Genomic DNA, 23,380 nt, shown 5'->3' on the forward strand with positions numbered 1-23,380 from the left:
GTTGAGGTATGTTGTTTGTTACCATGATAACTTAATATAATAGCTTGGCAATGTCCCCGCCATCACTAGCAAGGATAAATATTCGCCATAATTACAGTGCTAAGTAGAGGTATGTTGAACGCTTCTATTAACACTCAGTATAGTATGTTTTGAAATGTCTCAGCCAACATCAGCAACGCAAAAAATCTCCATCATGTAATACAAATTGGATATATTTTGCATGTCACAATTAAAAATCAGTAGGGTATTACCTAGGGCAACACCAATACGAGCAAATAGGCAACATAAAGAAAGTAAGTGGTTCGTTCTCTCAAATTCAATAGTCAAGTTGGTTTTTAACTGAAAAATACTTTTTAACATTACATTGATTATGCTTAAAAATAATGTTGGCTAGTAAACACGTGCATGCACTATTCAGAGTTCCATTAATGCATCAATCATTTACGTAGACCATGGAATATGAGTCCTGAAATTCATATAATATGTTACCTAAATTTTCGAAACATCCCTCGTATTTATTTTGATCGCACAGCTATCTTTATGTCCTTGTTGTTGTTGACAAAGGGTATTTTTTCTTCCACAATGTTATTTAAGGCTGTCAAATACCACGTGATAATATCAAAATAGAAAAGAACAGACAGTTATACAATTATACATCATCTGAATATACGAGTAAGTATATATAAAGATTTTCTTGTCAGGTTTCTCAACATTAATAAGATATATGTTCTTAACCTATAAAGTACGGTTCAATAGCTTAGTTATAATAGTTATGCAGTAAGGAAAATCGACATTACTTTGATACATTTCTTATGCACATGTAACATTGATAATAACTTAATTACATACACAAATATTATTTCATATTTTACAACTATGCATAATTTCAATTTTATTTTTTAAAACGCCATAATTTTTAAAACTTAAAAAACGTAACAGGGCTTGTATCCAATATAAGTGCTCTGACTCGGATCTATGAACAATGTATCTAATGGGATTACTTGTTATCAATAACTGACCAATAGAGTGAACGAAGTCGTTGATGTATGACTATAAAACTGACTTAAGTCAGGTATTGAATACCAACCAGAAACATAGTTTCGACCCCCTATCTAAACTTCATCGATGATTAGTACTGGGTATACCTAGTAAATAGTACACGGCTTTTATTACATTACTTATGTGAAAAACTACAGAAACAAGCTCAGTAGCCGAAAGTTTGAACATAAACCCGTTTAATGACACAGGGTAAACGCCAAAGACATAGAACACACATACACAAAAAACTGTTTAAACCGAATTGTGTGTAAAACCTCACTCTTATCCCAACAAACCCGAATAAAGTAATAACGTAAGTGTTAGAGCTTCATCAAATTTCCAGGTATTTCTTAAACATATACCGTCATTTTGTTTAGGATTTTTTTTAAATTGCCTTTTCATATTATTTTATTTCTTCCCTCTTAAGAATAGGTATGTCAGGAATTACTAATTTCTTATTTTCACCCAAAATGTGGTTTCGAAGGAAAAATCCCTTCACTGGTCATGTATTCAATATACTGTCAAAATTAACTGTTGCCAGCACGAGACATTGAACTGACCACACATACTGTCGTATCGGTCGACAATACTTCAGCAAGTTAACAATTTCACCATTATGCATATATTGTTTATACTGTCCTATTTCCAGCGCTAATGCACGCTGTCGTGTTCGGTAACGTGACGGCTTTGATCCAAAGAATGTACCAGCGACGAACAAACTACCATTCCAAAACCAAGGACCTAAAAGGTAAAAGAAGACGCTGATATGTAACATGTATAGACACTTACAAAAAAAATGAGAAAAAAATGCCATACGATATAGCAAGTCGAACCTAAAAGTAAATCATTATAAGAAAGTATGTCTTTAAAACTTGTTAATATTGTATAACAACCCTTTCTCGTTTACCATATTTTTAGTTGTCATTTACACTTCGAAGAAGTTTCAGTTTAACCAAATTATCAATAAAAAATGAATTTAAAAGTAAACTTTACTTGGGGAAAACATGTTTATATATATAAATGTTTGTTTTCCATTGCTTTATTTCGATGTCATGACTTTTCGGGCCGTTCGACCAGATTATTTTGAATTATGAAAGGGTTTTTCTTAAGATGCACCAAATACATCTCAAACAAGTGTTGTGCATTGAGATCTGTGGCATGTGCCACGCTGGCAATGCCTTTTATCACTGGTTCAACTGCAACTAACCGCAAAAGCCACTATAGACTAATCAGTCCTAAGACAAATTCAAAATAAAGCGACAAAAAGTGAACACGTTTTGAAAAAAAAAATCAAATGCCCACTTCTTTTTGCATAATTGAAATATTATATAAACTTTATTGTCTTTTACCAAGTGTATATTATTTCGATATTAACAAGAAACTTTAAGAAAATGTCTATTCTTCTTGTATGGTTGTACCCTGGTCGATTTCGAATTTGACATTTACTAGGTTTGTGAGACTTCCATATTCCTTTTTAAATGAAGCAGGTAAAACGATCGGTTAGTTTCAGCCCTCTCACATGCTATACTTTGCGTTTTGGTGTCATTATACAACCGCGTGCATCAAAATCAAATCTAGAAGAAAAACAGCAAACAATAAAAACATTATCATACACATATAAATAAAAATGGAGAGACTTAGCGGCCGATAATTAAGTTGTTAGTGTTATTTTATAACTACTATTTTTGAGTAGTGTTTTATATAAATTAGGTGTTATGTTATAATGAAACAACAATTATTTTCATTGATATTAAATATTCAAACGGCAATAAATTCAATGTTATATATATATATTCAAAACGTTTGTCTCATACAGACTTTTTCCGGGCCTATGATATTCCAAAGCCCCTTAAGCAGCGAATGCAAGAGTACTTCCAAACCATGTGGTCTATGAACAACGGCATAGAGACGGACGAGGTATGTGCATGTTTTTAAGACTACGATGTTTGATTTTGTGCCTTCGGAAATAAATGTTGCAAATGAAACAATCATTAAAATAAAATGTTAAACAAAATCAAGTTAGCAATGTGTTTTGATATCTTGATAACTTCTTTCTGTAAAATGATAACCATAAATCAGTTGTTGGAACAGCGGCATTGTAGCTGACGGCATCTGTTTCAGTGACGTCATTTGACCGATCACATGCTGGGTTTAAGTTTAATGCTTGAAAATGTAACAGGAGTGGTAATAGTCTACAAGTTCAATATCAACGTAGTGAAGAGAGCACATTCATAATAACTATTTACATTATGACATATTAATAACTATATACAAAAAATATCCTGTTACGTTGTAATTATGTTACTTCTTCTGATTAGAGTTCGTTATTTTTCGTTTTTGTTTCAAGATTTTAAAAGACTTCCCGGAGGAAATGAAAGGCGAACTAGGTCTGCACCTTCATAAAGACATTCTCAACCTTCCTATCTTTGAAGAGGCGACCCAGGGGTGTCTCAAATCCATCGCCCTTCATACTCGCCGCTCGTTTTGTGCTCCTGGAGAATTTCTTGTCCACAAAGGAGACACCGCAAGCTACCTTTATCTGCTTGTAAGTGGCTCCATGGAAGTCTTGAAGAGCGATATGGTAGTAGCTATTCTTGGTAAGTTTTTTTAACAGTTTCTCAATTTTGTAAGTATTCCTATTATTTTTATTATATTCCTAAGTATTTTAAGTATTCCTTTTATATTTCCCGCGAGAGAGTCCTCCTTTTACCACCTGTAGGGTGCATTGGCATTCTAGGGGAGTTTTTTCTGCAAGCTACCTCTAACGGAGGTGTTGAATCCGATATGGTCGTAGTGTTTCTTGTTAAGTCATACTTTCTACATTTAAGCATTCCTTTGACGCAATAATTTTCTGCGTTTACCACCAAGACATTTATAGGGATTTCGAGTGGAGTTTTCTATTTACAAGTTAGATAATGCAAGGTACCTGTATGCTCTGAAGAAACGCATTTTTGTATAGTCATGTTTCCAAAAAACTCCAGCAAGCTCTATCTCTTTAGTCGTGATAAAATGTATTGAAGAGGGATATCCTTGTGGCCATGCAAGGAAGGTGTTCCTTCAAAATTTGTCCCATCATACGTTTTCCCTACTTATTTCGATCTGCAATAAGAACGTTTCTTTTTGGTTTGGTCAAGTTAGCCAAACGGTTGATTGATTATTACTATTAACTCATCAAAAAAAATTAAGGTGCAACCTGCCAAACTATAACATGAGGTCAACTTATTGCTGCTGGTGGACATTTTTTTGCTTTTTTTCCTAGTTAAAATTGGTATAAGGTAATTACTACATATAAGAACAGAACTCCCTTCCTCCAGGCAAAGGTGACCTATTTGGTGCAGATATCGACTTTGAGGATCCAATCAGTGTTTGTAACTACGACGTCCGCTCTCTCACTTACAGCGAGCTTCAGTCAATCAGCATTAAAGGTAACAACAAGGATTTAGCTGACAGCAACATGTTTAATTTGCCTTCGTGCAAACTACAGTCCTTCAGTATTAGAGGTAGAAGCAAAGTTTCATTTGGTAAAATCTCAAGATATTAACATGATTTTATATACATATGTAGCAATAGTTTTAGTCCGGTTTCAAAATGTGCTGCAGAAGAGGGACAGGATGCTAAGGGTAAAGACCACACACTTTAAAGAATTTGATGAATTTCAACAGTATTGTTTCGTCTTCTAGAAATGCCTCTGTTTTAATTTTTAATTATCTGACAACGGACGAGGTCAAGCACATGTTTAGATTCATTCTTAATGTTTATCTGGAACAATGTTACATCACTAAGTCGGTTGTTTTACGTTCTTATCTTTTGAAAACACAAGAAATACGTTTTTGTTTTTTAAAGTAAGCGATTGCATACGTGAAACGGATAAGTGTTATGCATCGACCAGCATGATTTGTTTAAATAAACCTTATGAGTTTAACATTACTTTTAGGGTTAAACGACGTTCTGCTTTTGTACCCCGATTTTGCCGAGAAGTTTGCGAAAGACATTCACAACGATTTGACCTACAATCTCCGTCAAGACGCTGAAGATTCAGATGAAGTAGGCACCTCTTTTGTTAGTTGTCTTATTATAGTTTATTCATTTTCATGACGTTTTCAGCCCGTTGTCGCCGCTTGAGAAATTATCATTGCTTTTATTGTTAGTCTAGTGCATATTGTTGACGATACATGTAGCTGAAGACGCTATTGTTTGGGGTCTTTGAACATAATTAAGTAAAATAATCTCATTTAATCGTAAACTTGTACAAGAAGAAGACGCTTTTTTCCTAAAATTGTTTGGAGTTTTGTTTGGTATTTAAAATTCGAAGTTCAAACCGATAGAAAAGCTATCGGTCGTCTACCATTTAGGGAGTCTCATACGCACGTTTCATTTGTATCATTATTGTAAGTTATTGTAATAACAAGGGTGTGTCAGCCAAATGCTCAATGTGTTTCAATACATGTGTCTGTAGCCGTTTCTCTGTTTTACTAACGGATAACAACCCGAAGTCGATTGGGCGCCATTACGGCTGCTTTTCGAGGACGGACATCGGAGGTGAAATGTTATACTTATGGTCTTGGGTGCGTTCAAGGTCATGTCATGGAATTGTACTATTTCATATTGCATTAAAGTTTGATTTTAAACCATTCTCCTAATAGAATGGCAATTTTATTCCCTTATTTTACTTGCCATATTTTACCATTTTAGTTGATAATGTATAAAAGAATTATCATTTAAATAATTTCAAAATTCTGTGTAACTATTTTCTTAAAGGCATTTTACAATGTCATTTTACCTTTTGATACGACATAGTCGGTTAATAAAGCAATCCCGTCAGCAATGATTACTTACATAGGGATGTAACTTGCTGTATGTATTTTGTCAGAAGAAATTGTATGCAATTCCAATACCACTAGGTTATTCCGTGACCATATTTTGAAATCATTTGTCATTTGCGGCAAATGAATGTCACCGGAGACTCTGTTCTTGTTTTCCAAAATATAATAAACATAAACTACAAGTGTAAAGAAGGATTCGAATATGTGTGGTCTGCCTGATAAGCTTGTTAATTATTGAATTAACCAGTCAATTCATAACAGACATAAAATGCTGCGGAAAAAGTCTTTCAATAAGAACAGCAAGCGTTCTGGAAATATTACATTTGTAAATCGTATGGCAGTACTTTGAACGCATCCCTTGTATTGCAGTTAACTAAATTTTATGTTGATTGAAGTATATCTTACACGATGTGTATTTTCTTACTTGTATTGCAGTTGTGCTTTTGACTTTTATATCAAACACGAAATGTATATTGTTTTTTTGCAGTTCTGCTTTCACGAAGTGAATATTTTTTCACATTTGTTGCCTAAAAACAATCTTTACAAAAGTATGATAACTAGGTGAAAAATTATGTTGCTATTTAGCACTGACTTTCTATTCTATAAAGAATATAGTACCTGCTGTTTGCTTTAATACGTTTTATGAGTTAAATATGTTTTTATTTCATTCTTATATATATATTTATATATATTATATAACATCTGTGTTGAATAATACAGTCGAAGCTCGAAATATCGAAGTCGTTGGCATCTCGGGAAATTCTTCGAGTAAACGAATAATCATAACCGAGATACATTTCTTACTCAGACGAACACAATCAAAAAAGTTCGACCTAACCAAAATATCGAGATAGCATAGTTTTACATAGCGAGTTTCGACTGTACATTTAAAACGACTAACTAAAAGGGACTAATCCAGAAAATTAAAGAGTAAATCCTGTTTATGCACTGAGGTCACAAGTCAAGGAAGTATAAACGCCACATACAAACGTACAAGCACCTCAATTCATAAGCCATCGATTCTTATTTTTCGCCTGTAAAAATACATTTTTAAGTACGCGTTAGTAATAGCAATGATCAAAATATTTTTTTAGAGGTTTTACAACGTTATATGACGAAGGCTTCATGCACAATGAGTTGAATTATCTCAAATTCTGTTGGAAATTAACGGAATTTGATTCTCATATATTGGAATTTGAATTTCATAGGGTTTACAGAGTCAAATGAGACAAATTTGTGGCACCACAAATAGATTCTGATGCAAATCAACAAAATGTGATTCTCAGATAATTGAGTTATATCAGAAGCATTATCGGACGTACCACCAATTTCAGATCTAAGAAAATACCTACTCTTTCAAAATTTCATTTGTGTTTTTTATTTCTTCTCCAGATTGAAGTGCGCAACTGTTAACATTTGCTTATTTATTTCAGCAAAGAGAAGTAGATTTTTGATTTGTTTTGCTCTCTTGTGAGAGATCTGTTTTATCACATCAATTCAATGCTGTTGTTTTTGGTATTCCATCATCGAGATGATGTGTGTGATTTTCTTAAGCGTGTTTTGAATGTGTGTTTGTTCTTCATCTAAAACATTATTAACTATCTGTTAGACTAATTAAAATTCAGTATACCAGTTATCTTTAGACGGAGAACGATTTTAGATGTGTACAAATGTTTTCAAAGTACTCTCATCATTTGTTTTGTTTTTTCACAACTTTCGTTTGAATAAAGAGCATAATATGAATTTCACTTAACTTTTCAAATACTAGTTTATTGCAGTTTTAATATAAATTCACACTTAAAAAGCACTTACGTAATTATCTCATTGTGTGATTGCTGTTTATCTCAGGAAACTGCAAGCAGCCCCAAAGCTCGCGTTTGCACGTTACCCTCAATCTCCGAAGACGACGAAATCTCGCGATCTGACGACGATGACGCCGACGACTCCAAACCCAACGGCGGCGGACTGAGCTCCGTGAGCACGTTCCCGTTGGAGCGTGAAGAAGACGACATCGATACGAGCGTCGGCAACGCGTCTGTCGGCTCCCCGCTGCTTCCAGCGCCGTCAACGCCGAGACTTGCCCAGAAATTGATACCGAACGGAGATATTCAGATGGAGGCTGTTGGCAGGTGATAACTTTGTTTTGATATGCTGGGTTGTATTCAATACAATACGTATCCTTATCCTCTGACTTAAACTCATGAAGTATATTCACATATTTGATCAAGTACCAGTATAATACAGTAATGTGTAAACACATATGTTTCTCCTTGAGCTGAGAAGACTCTTAGATGAGTGTTCCAATCTCCATTCCCCGAACATGTATGAGTTTTGTTACTCTATACGATTTATTTAATAACGAAAAATATATTGTATGTATTTATATATTAATATGTATATTTATTGCTCAGCCCTCCTACTCTTCGACCCTGGGGCATACGGCGCACGTCGGGCTTCATAAACCGATCGTCGTTCAAAGAACGGAAGGTCCGACTAACTGGTGGAGTCCAGTCAGGTAGGAAACGTAACGATAATAATGATGATTTGTTCGTGTCATATTGCATTCATACAGCATAAACGCAATAAAAATGCAATCAATACTTATATTTACATTTTAAAGAATTATTCATTACGATTAAAAGTTGGCAGTTTCCTATGCAATTGAGTATTTGTTCTTAGAGAAATGTAATTGACAACATTTGTATGAAATAATAGCTGATGTTTGTAACTTCGTATATCAGTGGTTAAATGACGTTGCAATAATCCAATCAAACCGCAATGTGTAGAAATAAAACGTCATAACTCATTGCTTGTTTAACAACACGAACGTCAAGTTTTGTCAGAAATGACAATGCGAATGTAATTATGAAGCCTTCAAATAAAACTTATTCCAAAAAGTGATTCAGATGCTCTTTTCATTTTATCAAGTATCTACCAATATATGACGTATTGCAATTGTTTGAAAATGTGTATAGCTTTCGATGAAAACCGTAAGGGAATGATAGTTGATACAAGCATACTTTCATGCTGTTCGTTTGCATTTATAGTAAAGCCAGAGTCATCGTAGTCTGAAGTTTGATAATTTAACCGTTTCTGTACTACTCGGGTATGTACACATATTTACATTTAACATTCGCGCTGATTATCTGTTCGACAATACTTGCTTCCATTTTGCTTTGTAATCTGAGTGTCACAAGAAATATCTTGGTCATGTCTATGTAAAACACAAACAAAAAGAAATATCGATATTTTTCTTGATTAAAGGGAAAATCATTATAACCAAAGTCATTATTGCGCACAAAATCAGAGTAGTGGAAAGAGAAAAATATAAATGTATGGACTGATAATTATTTTTCGTATGTGCATGCAGTATGCACTATCTGCCGATGTTTTTCCAAATTTCCAACGAAGCGCTAGCGCGCCTCATAGATTTGCAATATCGCGGCCGAGAGTTCATTTCGCATGCAAGACATAAATTATGTAATATTATCAAGGTAGCCAACTTTTTTTTACCGATATTTCAGAAACGACAGACAAGATCATTCCACACATTCAGAATCTGCAAAACGAAATGGAAGGCACCAAGACAACTGTGTCAAAACTAGAGCGAAAGGTCACGAAGATAGGTCAAGACATTTGTGCCATCGATAGAAACTTACGTGAAATCCTTAAGCATATAACTAACGTTAGTAAAATGGCGCCTTTGGAATCATTGCAGCCAATAACTCCAGTGACACCATGTAATCCTATGAAATCGAAATTCAACTTTGATTTCACGGAAATGACACTGAACGATCCCAAAACCTTCAACGAGTTAGAACGTGATGCAGATTCACCTAATTCGATGCCTCTGACAGATGTAAGTGCTGCCTCAGAAGGTGACAGATTTGACACAAATGTTACGAACAATGGCCCAGTACATTCCCTCCAGTTTATGTCACCACAAAGCAGTATTCCGCCTCACTTTGACAAGACAAAAAGGCGGAGTAGTTTGCAAGTACCGTTATTATTAAATCCGCACGATTTGGTCAATAGAAGATTCAGCGATGGAACGGAGGAAAAGGACAGGAAATTGTTGACTTCCATCAGCGTCTCGAAAAGTGATAATAATTTTACAAACAAAGGTGCAAATAGTGATTTTATTAAACATAGATTTACTGCGCCAAGTAAATTATGTAATGCAATTGCTTCCCCAAATGGTTCTCAGAAGGAATACGATGAAACTGATAGTTTGATAGAGAATCAAAGCCTTGAGTTTATGAATAGTTTAGAGGACGTTCATTCTTCGGATTGTAAGTCTCCGCTGATTGGTCGACCAAAATCTTGTGACACACAGATTGCACATGGTTTAAACAAGTTTAAATTTAATAAGAGTTGCGATGATGACTTGCACCGAGCAACTGTTCCTTCCGTTAATATTAACTCACAAAATGGCGAACATGACACCAAAAGCGGAACAACAAATAGATCGAGAGATCCGAGCAATAAAACGAAGAAGCACGGCTCATATAGAAATCTTGTGAGTAGTAAAAGCTGCTTTGAGATTCGCCAACGACAGAACAAACCACAAAAGCCTAATGCATTTGTGAAAACACGAAGTCAGGTGTTTCTCGAAACTGAATTTGGAGCAAAGACTCCTAATGAAGTGCGTACGGTGTTCACTGACAAAAAGCCGCTTAGTCGGACAGATTCTCAGCCAATGGAAAGAAATAGTTTTAAACGTGCCACCTTTTTGGGGGGCTGTATTGAGGTCACAGACAGCGATTGTGGAGTCAACGGATCAGCGGTAAGGAACTGTGTTGAAGAAGAGAAACCAAAATGCCATTCCAAATACATTGTAAATGACCTTCATGCTTCATTTCGTCAGAATGTGATTGACAACGATATTGCCAACACTGATAGTTTGGAAAACCTTAAAACAGATTCTGGAAATGTAAGTCTTCTTGAAACGCAGGACGAAAAAGACGAACAAATTGGGAATTTTGCAACAGTCATAAGAGGCTATTCAGAACACTTCAGTAAGCAACACAGCCTTGGAAACGTTCCTGATAAACAGTCGTTGCATAATTCCCACGGATTTCAAGCAAAGCAAAAAAGTCATAGTGTTTCACCTGATTCGCCAACAGATATAAGTGAAAGTCTTAAAACTGATGAGATTAATACCATAGGCAATGAGGACGATACTGTTTTAGAAATTGAAAGCGATTCTGCTACAAGCGGCGAGTTCTTTACACAAATGCTTGATAACGCTACTTTGAGAACAACAAACTTGTAGCATGGCTTTCTTTTTTTATACCATTTTATAACTGTTACATCAAGTCCAGTTTCTTAAAATCTTATGTGTGCAATACTTGAATGTGTAAGTTTTGTATTGCTTTACAGTTTTAAATATCGTCGGCTTTTACATTTCGTCACTCATATTTGTTGACTATACGAACAGGGTCCGTTTTAAAAAGGTTATTGCTTAAAAGTGCTCGTGTTTAATCGAAAATTTACGGGCAGTCGCTATGCGATAAAAGTCCTTTTTCATTGAAACGCAGGTTACGCCAAAAACGGCGTTACGCCTAGGAATATACGATCTTAAGCCTTATGATATTTATTGAAACTGGTCCCAGGATGTACCTTGACATTCTTCAGGACGCCCGGAGATATAAATTTATTGTGGGTCCTCCGAAATGGTAATTGTTTTAATGAGTAAACTTGGATGAGTATAACAAGAAAATAAGCGTATAGACATGCAGCGTTAAAATGTTTTCAATATGTGCAAATTGGGCGCAATATAGATTAAATGGGCACAATGTATGTTAAAGGGCACAATATAGTTTTAAGTAACACAATACATTTAAAAGAGCGCAATATAATTCAAAGGGGCACACTCTTGATTAAAATGGCACAATATAGGTTGATGCAAAGAGTTTTAATTCTGTTTTAAAGCATTACTATGCTAACCTCATTTGACTCTTATGATCATAACAAAAAAAGCAAATGATTTGTGCACAGAGCTTTTATTAAATCTCAATGAATACCTACGTCGTCACAACTTCAGTGGTTTAAAATTCGCCAAAAGATTGCTGATATTGTTTTATCTGTACAGAAATCGTATGCGTTTTCATTTGGATAATTGGAATCAAATGAGTGAAACATAAAAATGCATTATAAAATGGTATCAACTTTTATTGTGCCCAACTAAGTTAATAGTAATTTTCATTGAATTTCGGCGTTCAGATTGCTTAGATAGAGTTCAATCATTACTTCTGAAATGTTCCTACTAGGTGTGGACATCCTTCCAGCTGCCACCACGTATGATATTTGTAGACCAAGCTATTTTGACAACATGTTGAAACTCAATGAAGTATTCGAACGTATAATTCAAAACGCTTCAGGTACGCCCCATGCGACAAAAACAAGCCAGATAATTCTATGATTTACGGAATAGCTCAAACGTTTATGAAACCAACAGTAAGAAGCCATATACATACAATATGGAGCTGTTAATCTATAAAAATCTATCCTACGGCTGTTTCTAGGGAATCAGGCTCACAAATGTGCTAGTTATGTCATATCTCCATTCAATAAGAACACCCCGACCATTTATCATCGAAAAAAACTCGGATGTACACGGACGGTTTTTAATGTCAGTTTTTTTTTACATTAAACTTCGCTGTAAGTAGATCGCGTAGTAATTTTAATTTAGCAGTTAAACCTTTAGACTTTTATATATTTTATGCAATACTACATTATTTGTAATTATAAAATATAAGGACCTCTTTCTCCTGAAGAACCGACATATATCAGAGGTTTTTCATGGAAAATGAACGAGGTGTCTGGATTAAGCTACATAAGCCATTATGTTGAAGTTTGTGATGGCTGCTAACCCTATACATAGTTGGAATGCTTTTGGGGTATTGCTTGCTGACAACTCAAATGAAAAACAAATAACAAAAAAGTGCATCATCATTTAAGTTATTGCACTTTCTTTGTTTTGCAAATATATCAACTGAAATCGGATTTGAAATTGTTTGAAGGACAGAATATCTTGTTTTTAATAGTTAAGGTATTAATTTTACACGTAACTGTATACATATAAAACCCTTGATAACAAAGATGGTTTCGAAACAATATGGGGTCACAAGACATCCAAAGTTCATGTCTTTGTTGGTCGGGTTCTTTATACATATTTAGCGGTTTTAAACCAAATGATGTATTTTATCCCTTTAGCTTTGAAAATATATATTAATATGTCATTAATGACAGTCGTAGCATCATTGTTGCTTTAACTTTACTAGTAAATAAAAAATAAACATCTTTATAAAAATATTTTTAAGCTTTGAAAAAGAGTACTCTTTCTATGACTTTTAATCAACAGATGAAGCTTAACCTTAAACGTCATAGTTGGAACAATTCCAACCTTTCAACTACTTGGTACCCAAGAGGTGTTCTGTGATAGTTTAACCTGTATTGTTTGTAAACATTTTTTAAAGAGTATTATGTATTCTTAGTGACACAAGCTGCACAAATTTACACACCTCGGCCATCTCCAACATAAGACAAGCCTCGTAAGTATTCTGGTGAATTATTAAAAGCAGTTAGTAAAATCATAAATGGTGGCGTAGGCTACAAAGTTAGTACCTGCCTGTATTGTATATATGTTTAATGTTTGTTATTCAGTCGACGTTTTTGCCTGAAAACTAACAAAGCAGCACGGAAACAGTTGTGCATTTTAATAGAATTGTTTGAACTTACTACGCCATCTTCTTGCGTTGTAGTTAATTCTAATATTGAAAACCGCCCATATACATCCGCGGTTTGTTCGAAAGACAATGGCCGAGGTGCTTCGATTGAAGATAACATAGTAAGTATGCTAAGTAGGTCTGAAAGGTACACGGACTAGATTCATGGGCGACAGTTCCAGTAAGAATAAATGGGCAATTTGCACCCTGGATGGTGTTCTATACTGATCTTATTTGGGTCAAACAACGATATAGCTTATTAGATAACTCGATATAAACAACGGATCTCTTTAGTTAATGGAGTCTATGATGTATGACCAAAGGATTGTCTTAAAATGCATATTGAATAATTATAAAAATAAAAACATCGAAACATGTCTAAGGATGAATGAAAAGGTGTTTTTAATAAATGCTTTTATAGGGCACAATCAGAATTGTTCAGCAGCAATTTGACTTTGTTGAATTAAAATTGGCGTATTGTACGAATTTTCTCCATTATACATGTTTTACGACATAAGGGAGCGCAAATATTATCGAACTTCACACAGTGTTACTTCCCTTACAGTACAGAAATACCATACACCATGCAAATCACGTGACCATAGATACCGAGAATATCAAAAGGGAAAATATATTAAATCATCTTTAATTTTAATATACTTTTTTGTATTATAACCTTAATGTACCTTCAATAATATGTGAGAAAAACTCTCACAAGAGGATAGGAGAAAATACAAAATGTTATAGAGCTGAACTCAAGCTATAGTCGCTCTTGGTGGTAGAGATCTTTTCTACTTGTCAAGGATAATCGCTGCGAAGGAGATTGAATCCATTTGCAGACCATAAACCAATTTTAAATTTATAAGATCAAAACCGCATAAAAATAAAACGAGTTATTCTGAAACTGTATTCATTTCTAAAAGGTTTCTGGCGGTTTAAAATCATTGAAGAATTTAAATGAAAATTGCAATGCAAACAAAGCAATGAAAAATAACAACTTGATGATCTTCATTTTTAACCAATAGCCGTTTCACTTCGTTAAGTCACTCGTGAACATATCATTTTTTCTTTAAAACTCGTGAAATAAAAAAAAACGATTTCACACTGAAAACAACAAATATCCTCCATTTGAACTGTGATACGATTTAATTCGGAATTAATAAAAATAAATCGCATGCTTTGTCGCAAGATTTGTTTACCGAGTTTATTTCTTTGGCGTTGTTGTTCGTTTGTTAATTAAATATAATTGATATATTTGTTAACGATCATGAGGAAACATTACCTTCTTTGTTATTAATTATTATTATTATAATTATTCAAGTTGTTTTATTGTTTTACTTCAATAAAACAGAAAAATACTTGTGTTTTACATCTTTGTTCAACAGAATCAGTAACGAAAGAAAACAGTTTTATTCAAGTTTTAAACAAATCTGTTACTTGAAATAAAGTAAGAAAGTGAAGAAGTTTTCGGGAATCACGTGAAGACATCCCCTTCGTAGGTAAAAGGATAGGTGTTTCCGCATGAAAAAATACACTCTTGGAGACGTCATATTGGTCAATGAAGTTCTGAAACTGATTTGTGTTCAGATGTTACAGGAAAAGCATATAGAAATACACTTGATTTCGTGCTTAGAAGTCAAATTTAATTGTTTTGTACAACATACATTACACGATTGTTGGTGCAAAATTAATGTAAATGCATTAACAAGTGCATGTATATTAACATTGTTCACAGTCATTGTACAATATCAAAACAAATCACATTTTGATAAATACGGAATTTAGGTTTATTGATATTACTACACTGCTCTAAGTTATCCAGATCTATTGTTAAAGGTTTTTGGTGAGCTTTAGTAGCTCGATTTCCTCGTGATTTTGTAGTAAATAAAGTAGGACACTCGCGGTTTTGATGAAGAAAGATAGGGAAGTGAAGAAAACAATTTGAGAAGTACGTAAGGGATACTTGGCTGATAAGTTTGATCTACAGAAGTGGAATTATAAAACAGAAACGAGGTGGGCGGCGGAGTCAGCAAGAAAAGGTGAGAATGGTAAATTCTATTTCCCTCAAATTGAACAGTTGGCAATGGGAGACAATTTGAGTTTAACTATATAGTGAGGATTTAGACAAATAATAACCATTATAAATGAGGTTTTAGAATTAATAGCCACAAAATCGAATGATCACATTGCGCCAAAATATCTGTTCCTGAATCACAGGCTTTTTATTACTTTGATCATTAACGTCAAATGAGTTAATCAAGCTAATGCATTAAAATTAAAAACAAATGTCTGCCTGTCTGTCTTGTCGGTCTTGTCTGGCTGCCTGTCTGTCTGTCTGTATGTATGTATGTATGTATGTGTGTCTGTGCGTCTGTCTTGTCTGTCTCTCTGTCTGTTTATTTAAATAATTCATCACTTTCTAACATCAGCTAATTTTCTACAATTTGTTTTATGATCAATCTGCGACTCATATCGATATTACCCCCAAATAATAAATTACCCCCTCTATCATTTCTCAGACAGACATCCCTGTCCATTCATCTTAAACTGTAGACTGCAGGGAATCTGATTCAGTGATAACTTCATCAAATAAAAAGGCAATTGAAAAAACATAGGTATAGACATACGTTTTTTGTTGTATTATGTTATTTCTATGTAACCAATTACATACAACTAGTCAATTCTTTGGCTTGGTCATATTTATCCCAATAGTTACTTTTAACCAATTAAATCGTTTAAATGTTCAACCTAGCTAAAGCATAACATGTGGACTATGTTTATGGTTTTATACCTTGCGTATTCTGATGACAAAAACCAGCAACAGTGTTACTTTGTTGACATACTTGTAAGCTTTGAATTAGCTATCGCGTTTGCCTAAAGGGATGGAACTCCTGCTTTAGTGCCATATGACCTGAAAAAAAACATTGACAATCAACTAAAGAATGTATATTTTCTTCAATTCGCCAGAATGTTAGAAAACATTATTCAACTACAGTAACTTTATAGTTACGTGACCTTTTTGTTTAATGTTAAGAAAAAACAAACTGACGGAACTGATTTGATTAGGCAACTGTAGTAGTTGCTGCTTTCTTTGCCAACGGATATTGTTCAAATGTTAAAAGTGAAGTGTTTGTGTTCTAAGTTGTCACACCTCTAAGGACCAAGCCTTCTGGGACCAAATTCATAAAGACTCTTAGTAAAAAAGTAAAACACCGAATTGTGTTCTTAGTAAATTCTTCCAACATAGTAAAAAAGTTTAACAAACGTTGTTTTTTTCGATTTGTAGTAACAGTGAATTAACCTTGACTTAGGGGCGCCAAACGCATTTCCATGAAAAAAATACCATAAACTCTTCTTTTACCAAGCTGGTCACAATATTTACATCCTGACGTCATGTTTTGAGTATCAATCGAGTTTGTTTTCTATTTTAGTCACAGTGACCTTCAACTTGAACCTAGGTGCCTATTACGCAGTTCCATTAAAAGTTTCAATATGCACTTTCTATACACTAAGTTTGGTCACTATATGTCAAACCTAACTAGACTTAATCAGATACTAAAGGTAAGTTTGACACCGCCCGCCCGAACAACGATGTATGTCATTCTAATAACAAAGTTTCTCTTTAAGAAAACCAGGTAAAAAAGTAAATCCTGCCAATTCAGCCTGTTTTTAAAATCACAAAACATTCAGCTTTAAAACTTATATATAAGGATGGAAATTAGACAATAGTCTAAAAAAGCATAACCATGCTTTGAATCATTGCCACGTGTTAATTAAAAGAAATAAGGCATGCACAAATGAGTAGGCACTTCCGAATGGGTGTAATTTGCCTTACACCACCCCCTGATCAGTTCTACCGCCTGTGGTTTCACGTTTTAAATCTAGAAAAATAATCAGACAATCGGAACTCCTCGGCCACTTTCCATCAAAACAACATTTGATGTATGCCGGAGCATCAGTAGAAGTAGTTCGTACAAGTTATCATAATTATATTGGTTCATTTTATTGTTTAAACAAGTAATTTATATTACCATGTTTAAATTGATTCCGATTGAAGTGAATTATTGCATAATATTCGTAAGGGTAAAGTCCTTAGGTTTACCGGCTATTTGAAATTACTACACGGTCTACTCGCAGCGTAGTAAAATATGAAGATCTCTGACATTGTAAACTGTTCATATACATCCGAGGTGTTTTTATGGAAAATGGTCGAAGTGATCCGATTAAACATCAAGACAAAAATAAAAATTCAGGACATGAATCCTCCTCATAGAATTGCGAATTGTTATCAGAGATCTAGTGTTTGTTCGGATAATTGCTTTATGTATAAGTTAGCATTCTTTGGGAGTCATCTTAGGGAAATATAAATTATTTCTTGATTGAGTTTTTATAAGAATGATGCAGATATTCAAGGCTGCGAGGCTGGGTAAAAAGGAAAATAAGTTTGGCCGATTGTAACTGTCATATTGTTTGCTTTATACAAATGTTCCTCCTTCTCTGCCGGCGTGAGGTTTGCGATGTTTTGACATATCATTAGATTAGACGAATTACAAATAAAATATATTGAAATCTGGGTAATGTCTGAAATCATTTAGGGTATTCGGGAAATGTTTTGGTACATGGCTTGTCCCTGTAGTTTCCGCTCTCTTTTCTGTAGTCAACATTTTATATTTGTTGTTGCATTCGTCAAAATTAACCATCACAAAATTAATGAGCAGAAAAATAAAAAAAAAATATGTTGTCATTTGCCCACTCAAAGGTATATGCTACCTCTTACTACTGACAAATAAGGCTTGGCTGAGAAATAGACTGACTGAAATATACTCTATGAAACTAATTTGATAGAATAGATATACGAAACATTCAATAAACGAAACATTTGAAAAAAGGCCCGCGCAAAAATACAAACACCAAAAGTGTTATTTAAGCATTTGTGTCCTTTGTTTGATGTTTTATTGGACTTTAGCATTATACATTTAAATAGAATCTTGGTTAAACTTTATGCTCCTGTGCCCTCCTTCCAATCAGGTCATTTGCCGATGGTTTTCAGATATACTTTAGGTCCTTAAAAGGAGAAGTTATTCACAACTTTAAGACATTAATTAGGATCTAGGAGTGAATGGAAAGGTCATATACCACATTATTATACTCTTTTTTTGCGCTCAGAAATAAAATGATTGAAAGCCTGATATTACAAAGACTATTGCGTCGATGAAGCTCAAGTATAATTATAAGGGTCAATGTTAGAAGATACCAAATTCTCTATTTCAATGTCGCTTCGTGCATTTTCCCATTAAACCCTTTAAATAGAAGTATGTTTCACGGTGGACTTGTTTCCATCTATGAGCAATGTTCTCGCTTGATTTATTTCGGTTTTACTTTATAAGAGATTTCCTTCGAATCAAACGCAATGTTGCTATCAGCAATGTGGTCTCGTAAATTTAATTTATCAAGGCGAATAATGTCTATTAATTTCTTTGATAATTCGAAACTTCGTCTTGCATTCTTTTTGTTCTTTATGTTCCATCCAAAAGCTTTAATGTGCTTCGACGAACATTTAGTAGCGCAAGTTAGATATCTCATTCGAAATTACGACAATTCGTTCGATTTATTAGCGAGCAATTTTAGATTCAAAGTTCTCAAATTCAGCCTCTTGTGTCTCATTTAGTCAAATAAATAATCAAATGCTTCCAGTTAGCGAATAAAACATTCTATAACATGTGTTTATTCAGATTTATTAGCTTACTCAGTTGAGCCAAAACAGCATTAACAGTTCATTGCCATGCTTTTACAATTTATATCAATTCATGAGCATGTTTTGACAATTCATTACAATGGCTGGGCATGTTTTGACAATTCATAACAATAAATGGGCATGTTTTGACAATTCATAACAATGAACAATGACCAAGCATGTTTTGACGATTCATTACAATGACTGGGCATGTTTTGACAATTCATTACAATGAATGGGCATGTACCATTACATTAGTGCAATGTCATTAGCGAAATCATTTATATTCAATGTTCTTAGAATTTCGGTCAGTTTTTCAAGGATATATTTTTTCTTTAAATAAAATGCACGTTGACATTACATGTCCAGGAAGCGGTAACTTGTTTAGAATATCCAGCCTATAGGCTATATTGCAATTTTTTTGTTTTTATCTGAATAACGACCTGAAATTAGTACGTAAGAAATTACCATCCATTAAATTAATGACTCTTTCTAATTGAATAAGACCTTTTCATGACAATCAGACATACCATTGTAACTAAAATATCACATGAAATATATTGTTTTTAATTATTTTACAAGCTACATGTTCGTTTTCACTTGTCAAATTGTTTTAGAAAATTAAATACGATTGAAAATTAGAATTCTTATCTGTTTATGTTTCATGAATGACAGGGACGTTGCCTAAAGTTGAATTTAAGATATATAGTTATTAACAAACCATTCGTAAGGTAAGCTATCCATACTTCGAATACACAGATGTGTTAGTGCATTTAATATATGAACATCTAGATTTTTCTATGTTTTATCAAAATTGGTCAGCCATTGTATTCTTTTTGCAAAGATTATATTTTTGAATAACACCATAATGACGCTTCTATTATGATGTTATATCTTAAAGAGGGGAAACAGACAAAAAAATACTTTCATTATATAGCTTAATTCATTTCAAGCACCCGGTTTATTGTCTTTCTATTCTTAACATCAGTCCAGGCGTATTAAATAATTAAGACATACAAAAATATGAATAATAACATAACAATAAAGCTAAGGAAGATCTTATTTGCCATTATGGTGTAATTTACATAGGTTTTTGATTGATTTATAACCAATATATTAATGTCATATTTTCGTTAAATAAATAAAAACAAAATTCCGGAAAGACATTTTCTGATGTTACATCGGTCAAACGTGTGCATATAGACACCAACAGTTTCGTGAGAGACGGCCACGTCCTTTTATCCCGAATATAGGATATCAGATAACAAATTAGGAGGATTATTCTTTCATAATTCAGACAGTGAAGTATGTAGGAACATAAAAGCAAGAATCATGACGGGCACGAGATCTTGCGGAGTAACGCAATGATTGACTCCGAGAAATAGGAAAGTACCTCATATATTTTCCACTTGGCTATATAAGAAAACATATTGTCCACAATTAATTGAAAAAGAGGGTCGAAATTGAGTGACTGCACTTTGGAATATAACTGCATGCAGTGCTCGACGATTTTGACAGAGGATGAACAAAAATAAGAAAAAAATACATTTAGATACAGGTATCTTTGTAAAACATCCAGTACAACATTTCAAAACATTACACTCGATTTGATTAATGCAATTTATTTGTAGCAATAATAGGTGGACAATGGGACATTGTCAGCGCCCTTGTACACCACTTAAAGCGTAGTTCAAGGAATGTCTGGTTAATCCCAGGCCCTAATTTCTCGAAACTTTTTAAGCTTAACAGGCTTAAAACGATCGTTATTAGGCCACACAATAATACAAACACCAATGTTTATTTGTAGCATTCGTGATTTTTGCTTGGTGTTTTGGGGGACTTAGGCAAAGTACATTTAAAGAGGATCTTATTCCAATTTTCTGCTACTTTGCTTTCTTTTCAAATCAGTTATTTTGCCACTGGTTTTCAGTAATTCTGTAGGGCCTTAAAAGAAAAAAATTATTCACAACAACGACATAACTCTCTTTTTGCACTCAGAAATAAAATGATTTAAAGCCTGATATTACAATACTTTTGCGTCGATGAATCTGAAATATAAATATTTGGATCAAGGCTAGAAGGTTACAAAACTTTCTATACTTCAATGTCGCTTGGTACCGTTTCGCATTAAACCCTTTGAATGGAAATATGTTTCACGGTCGACATGTTCCACCTATGAGCAACTTTCTTGCATGACTTAATATTTTGATTTTAATACATAGGAGATATCATTCGAATCAAAAAGCAATGTTTCTATCAGAAATGTTTTCTCGTAAACTTAATTTATCACAGCGAATAATGTCTATTAATTTCGTTGATAATTCGAAACTCTGTCTTGAATTCTTTTTGTTGTTGTTGCTGCAACCTAAAGCTTTAATGTGATACAACGAACATTGGTAGCGCAATTTAGATATCTCTTTTGAAGTAACGACAATTCGTTCGATTTATTAGCGAGTAATTTCAGATTTAAAATTCTCAAATGCAGCCTCTTGTGTCCCATTTAGACTAATAAATAACCAAATGCTTCCAGTTAGCGAATAAAATCTTCTATTACATGTGTCTTTACAGAATTATTAGCTTTCTCAGTTTAGCCAATACAGCATCAACAATTCATTGCCATGCTTCTGCAATTTGTATCAATGGGCTTGTTTTGACAATTCATAACATTGAAGCCGCATGTTTTGACAATTCATAACAATGAAGCCGCTTGTTTTGACAATTCAAAACAATGAAGCCGCATGTTTTGACAATTCATAACAATGAAGCCGCTTGTTTTGACAATTCATAACAATGAAGCCGCATGTTTTGACAATTCATAACAATGAAGCCGCATGTTTTGACAATTCAAAACAATGAAGCCGCATGTTTTGACAATTCATAACAATGAAGCCGCATGTTTTGACAATTCATACTAATCAGGGCTTGTTTTGACAATTGATAACACGGAATGGGCATGTCTTGTCAATTTAAAATACGTAAAAATACTATGAAATCACTTTTGCTGTAATAAAAGTCATTGAAGTAGATTTTACAAATAGCATACCATGCAACGAACTTTAATTTCGGTGCAGTTACTGTGTTGTTTTGAACAGCAGCTGATTACCTTCCTTGTTTTTTCCCTTTGATTTTAACCATATTCCTACTAGTTTGTTGGTCTTTCTAAATAAATTAATATATTAATTGTATTGAAATAATAGAATTACAGAAAATGCATTTTGACAATTACTGTTATCTTTATATAAGCCCGACATATTTGAAAAAACAACCTCGAAAGCTTATATCGTTAGAGCTTTATCATAGAATTATTATTCTACTATATTTTCCACGTTGTAGAGTGTAAAAACAAGCATTTGTGCTGTTTGAAGTCAATATTTGTATTCTGATGGTAAACCATTGTGATTTACACACTGTCTGCGTGGTAAGAACCTGTAAGTTATTAGCAGGAAATAAAGAACACCACTTTACAATGGGTATAATAACTGTATTTTGATCCTGTAGGTTGTATTCGACTATAGTGATATTTTTTCAGATACAGTAAAGGTCATGGCTAATTATTACATTTCGTGGGTAATTTTCTGCCTTAATCATACTTAGTCATAGAAACAATTATTCTAGTTAAGTGACAGTGTATTAAGTAAAATGGCATGGTCCAATATATGAATCGACTCAGCCACGTACACAAATTACCAAAATATAGTGCATGACATACTTGGATATGAACTGATGACTTCCATGAGATTCAGTAGCATAACATAAGTGCAATGTATTTTATGTACTTAAAATAAGAAACGCGGTCTGTTTTTAAGGATCTATTTTTCTTTAAAATAATTGCACGTTGACATAATATGTACAGAAAGTCAGTAACCTGTTTGAAAATTCCAGCCCATTGGCTATATTGCAATATATATTTTTTTTGCTATCTAAATAACGACTTGAATTTAGGATGAAAATATCATCCATTAATTTATGACTCTTTCTAATTGCATTATACATTTTATATAACAACTGAAAGTACGCTTTTAACTAAAATATCACATAAACTCCTTTGTTTGTTT

At 33.7% G+C, this 23,380-nt stretch overlaps 1 protein-coding gene across 1 annotated transcript in view; it reads left to right on the top strand.

Annotated features, from left to right (window-relative positions):
* LOC128240975 (potassium voltage-gated channel subfamily H member 8-like) overlaps positions 1 to 11,136 on the top strand; it is a 173,237-nt gene extending 162,101 nt beyond the window's left edge. The window contains exons 12-19 of the mRNA XM_052957963.1: positions 1,688 to 1,786; positions 2,855 to 2,955; positions 3,386 to 3,635; positions 4,353 to 4,463; positions 4,973 to 5,082; positions 7,710 to 7,990; positions 8,273 to 8,376; positions 9,386 to 11,136. Coding sequence (XP_052813923.1) covers positions 1,688 to 1,786; positions 2,855 to 2,955; positions 3,386 to 3,635; positions 4,353 to 4,463; positions 4,973 to 5,082; positions 7,710 to 7,990; positions 8,273 to 8,376; positions 9,386 to 11,136 — 2,807 coding nt within the window. The remainder of the gene's footprint in view (positions 1 to 1,687; positions 1,787 to 2,854; positions 2,956 to 3,385; positions 3,636 to 4,352; positions 4,464 to 4,972; positions 5,083 to 7,709; positions 7,991 to 8,272; positions 8,377 to 9,385) is intronic.
* The last annotated feature ends 12,244 nt before the right edge of the window (positions 11,137 to 23,380 follow it).

The sequence above is a fragment of the Mya arenaria genome, chromosome 7 (assembly GCF_026914265.1).
Source record: "Mya arenaria isolate MELC-2E11 chromosome 7, ASM2691426v1".
Lineage (NCBI taxonomy): Eukaryota > Metazoa > Mollusca > Bivalvia > Myida > Myidae > Mya > Mya arenaria.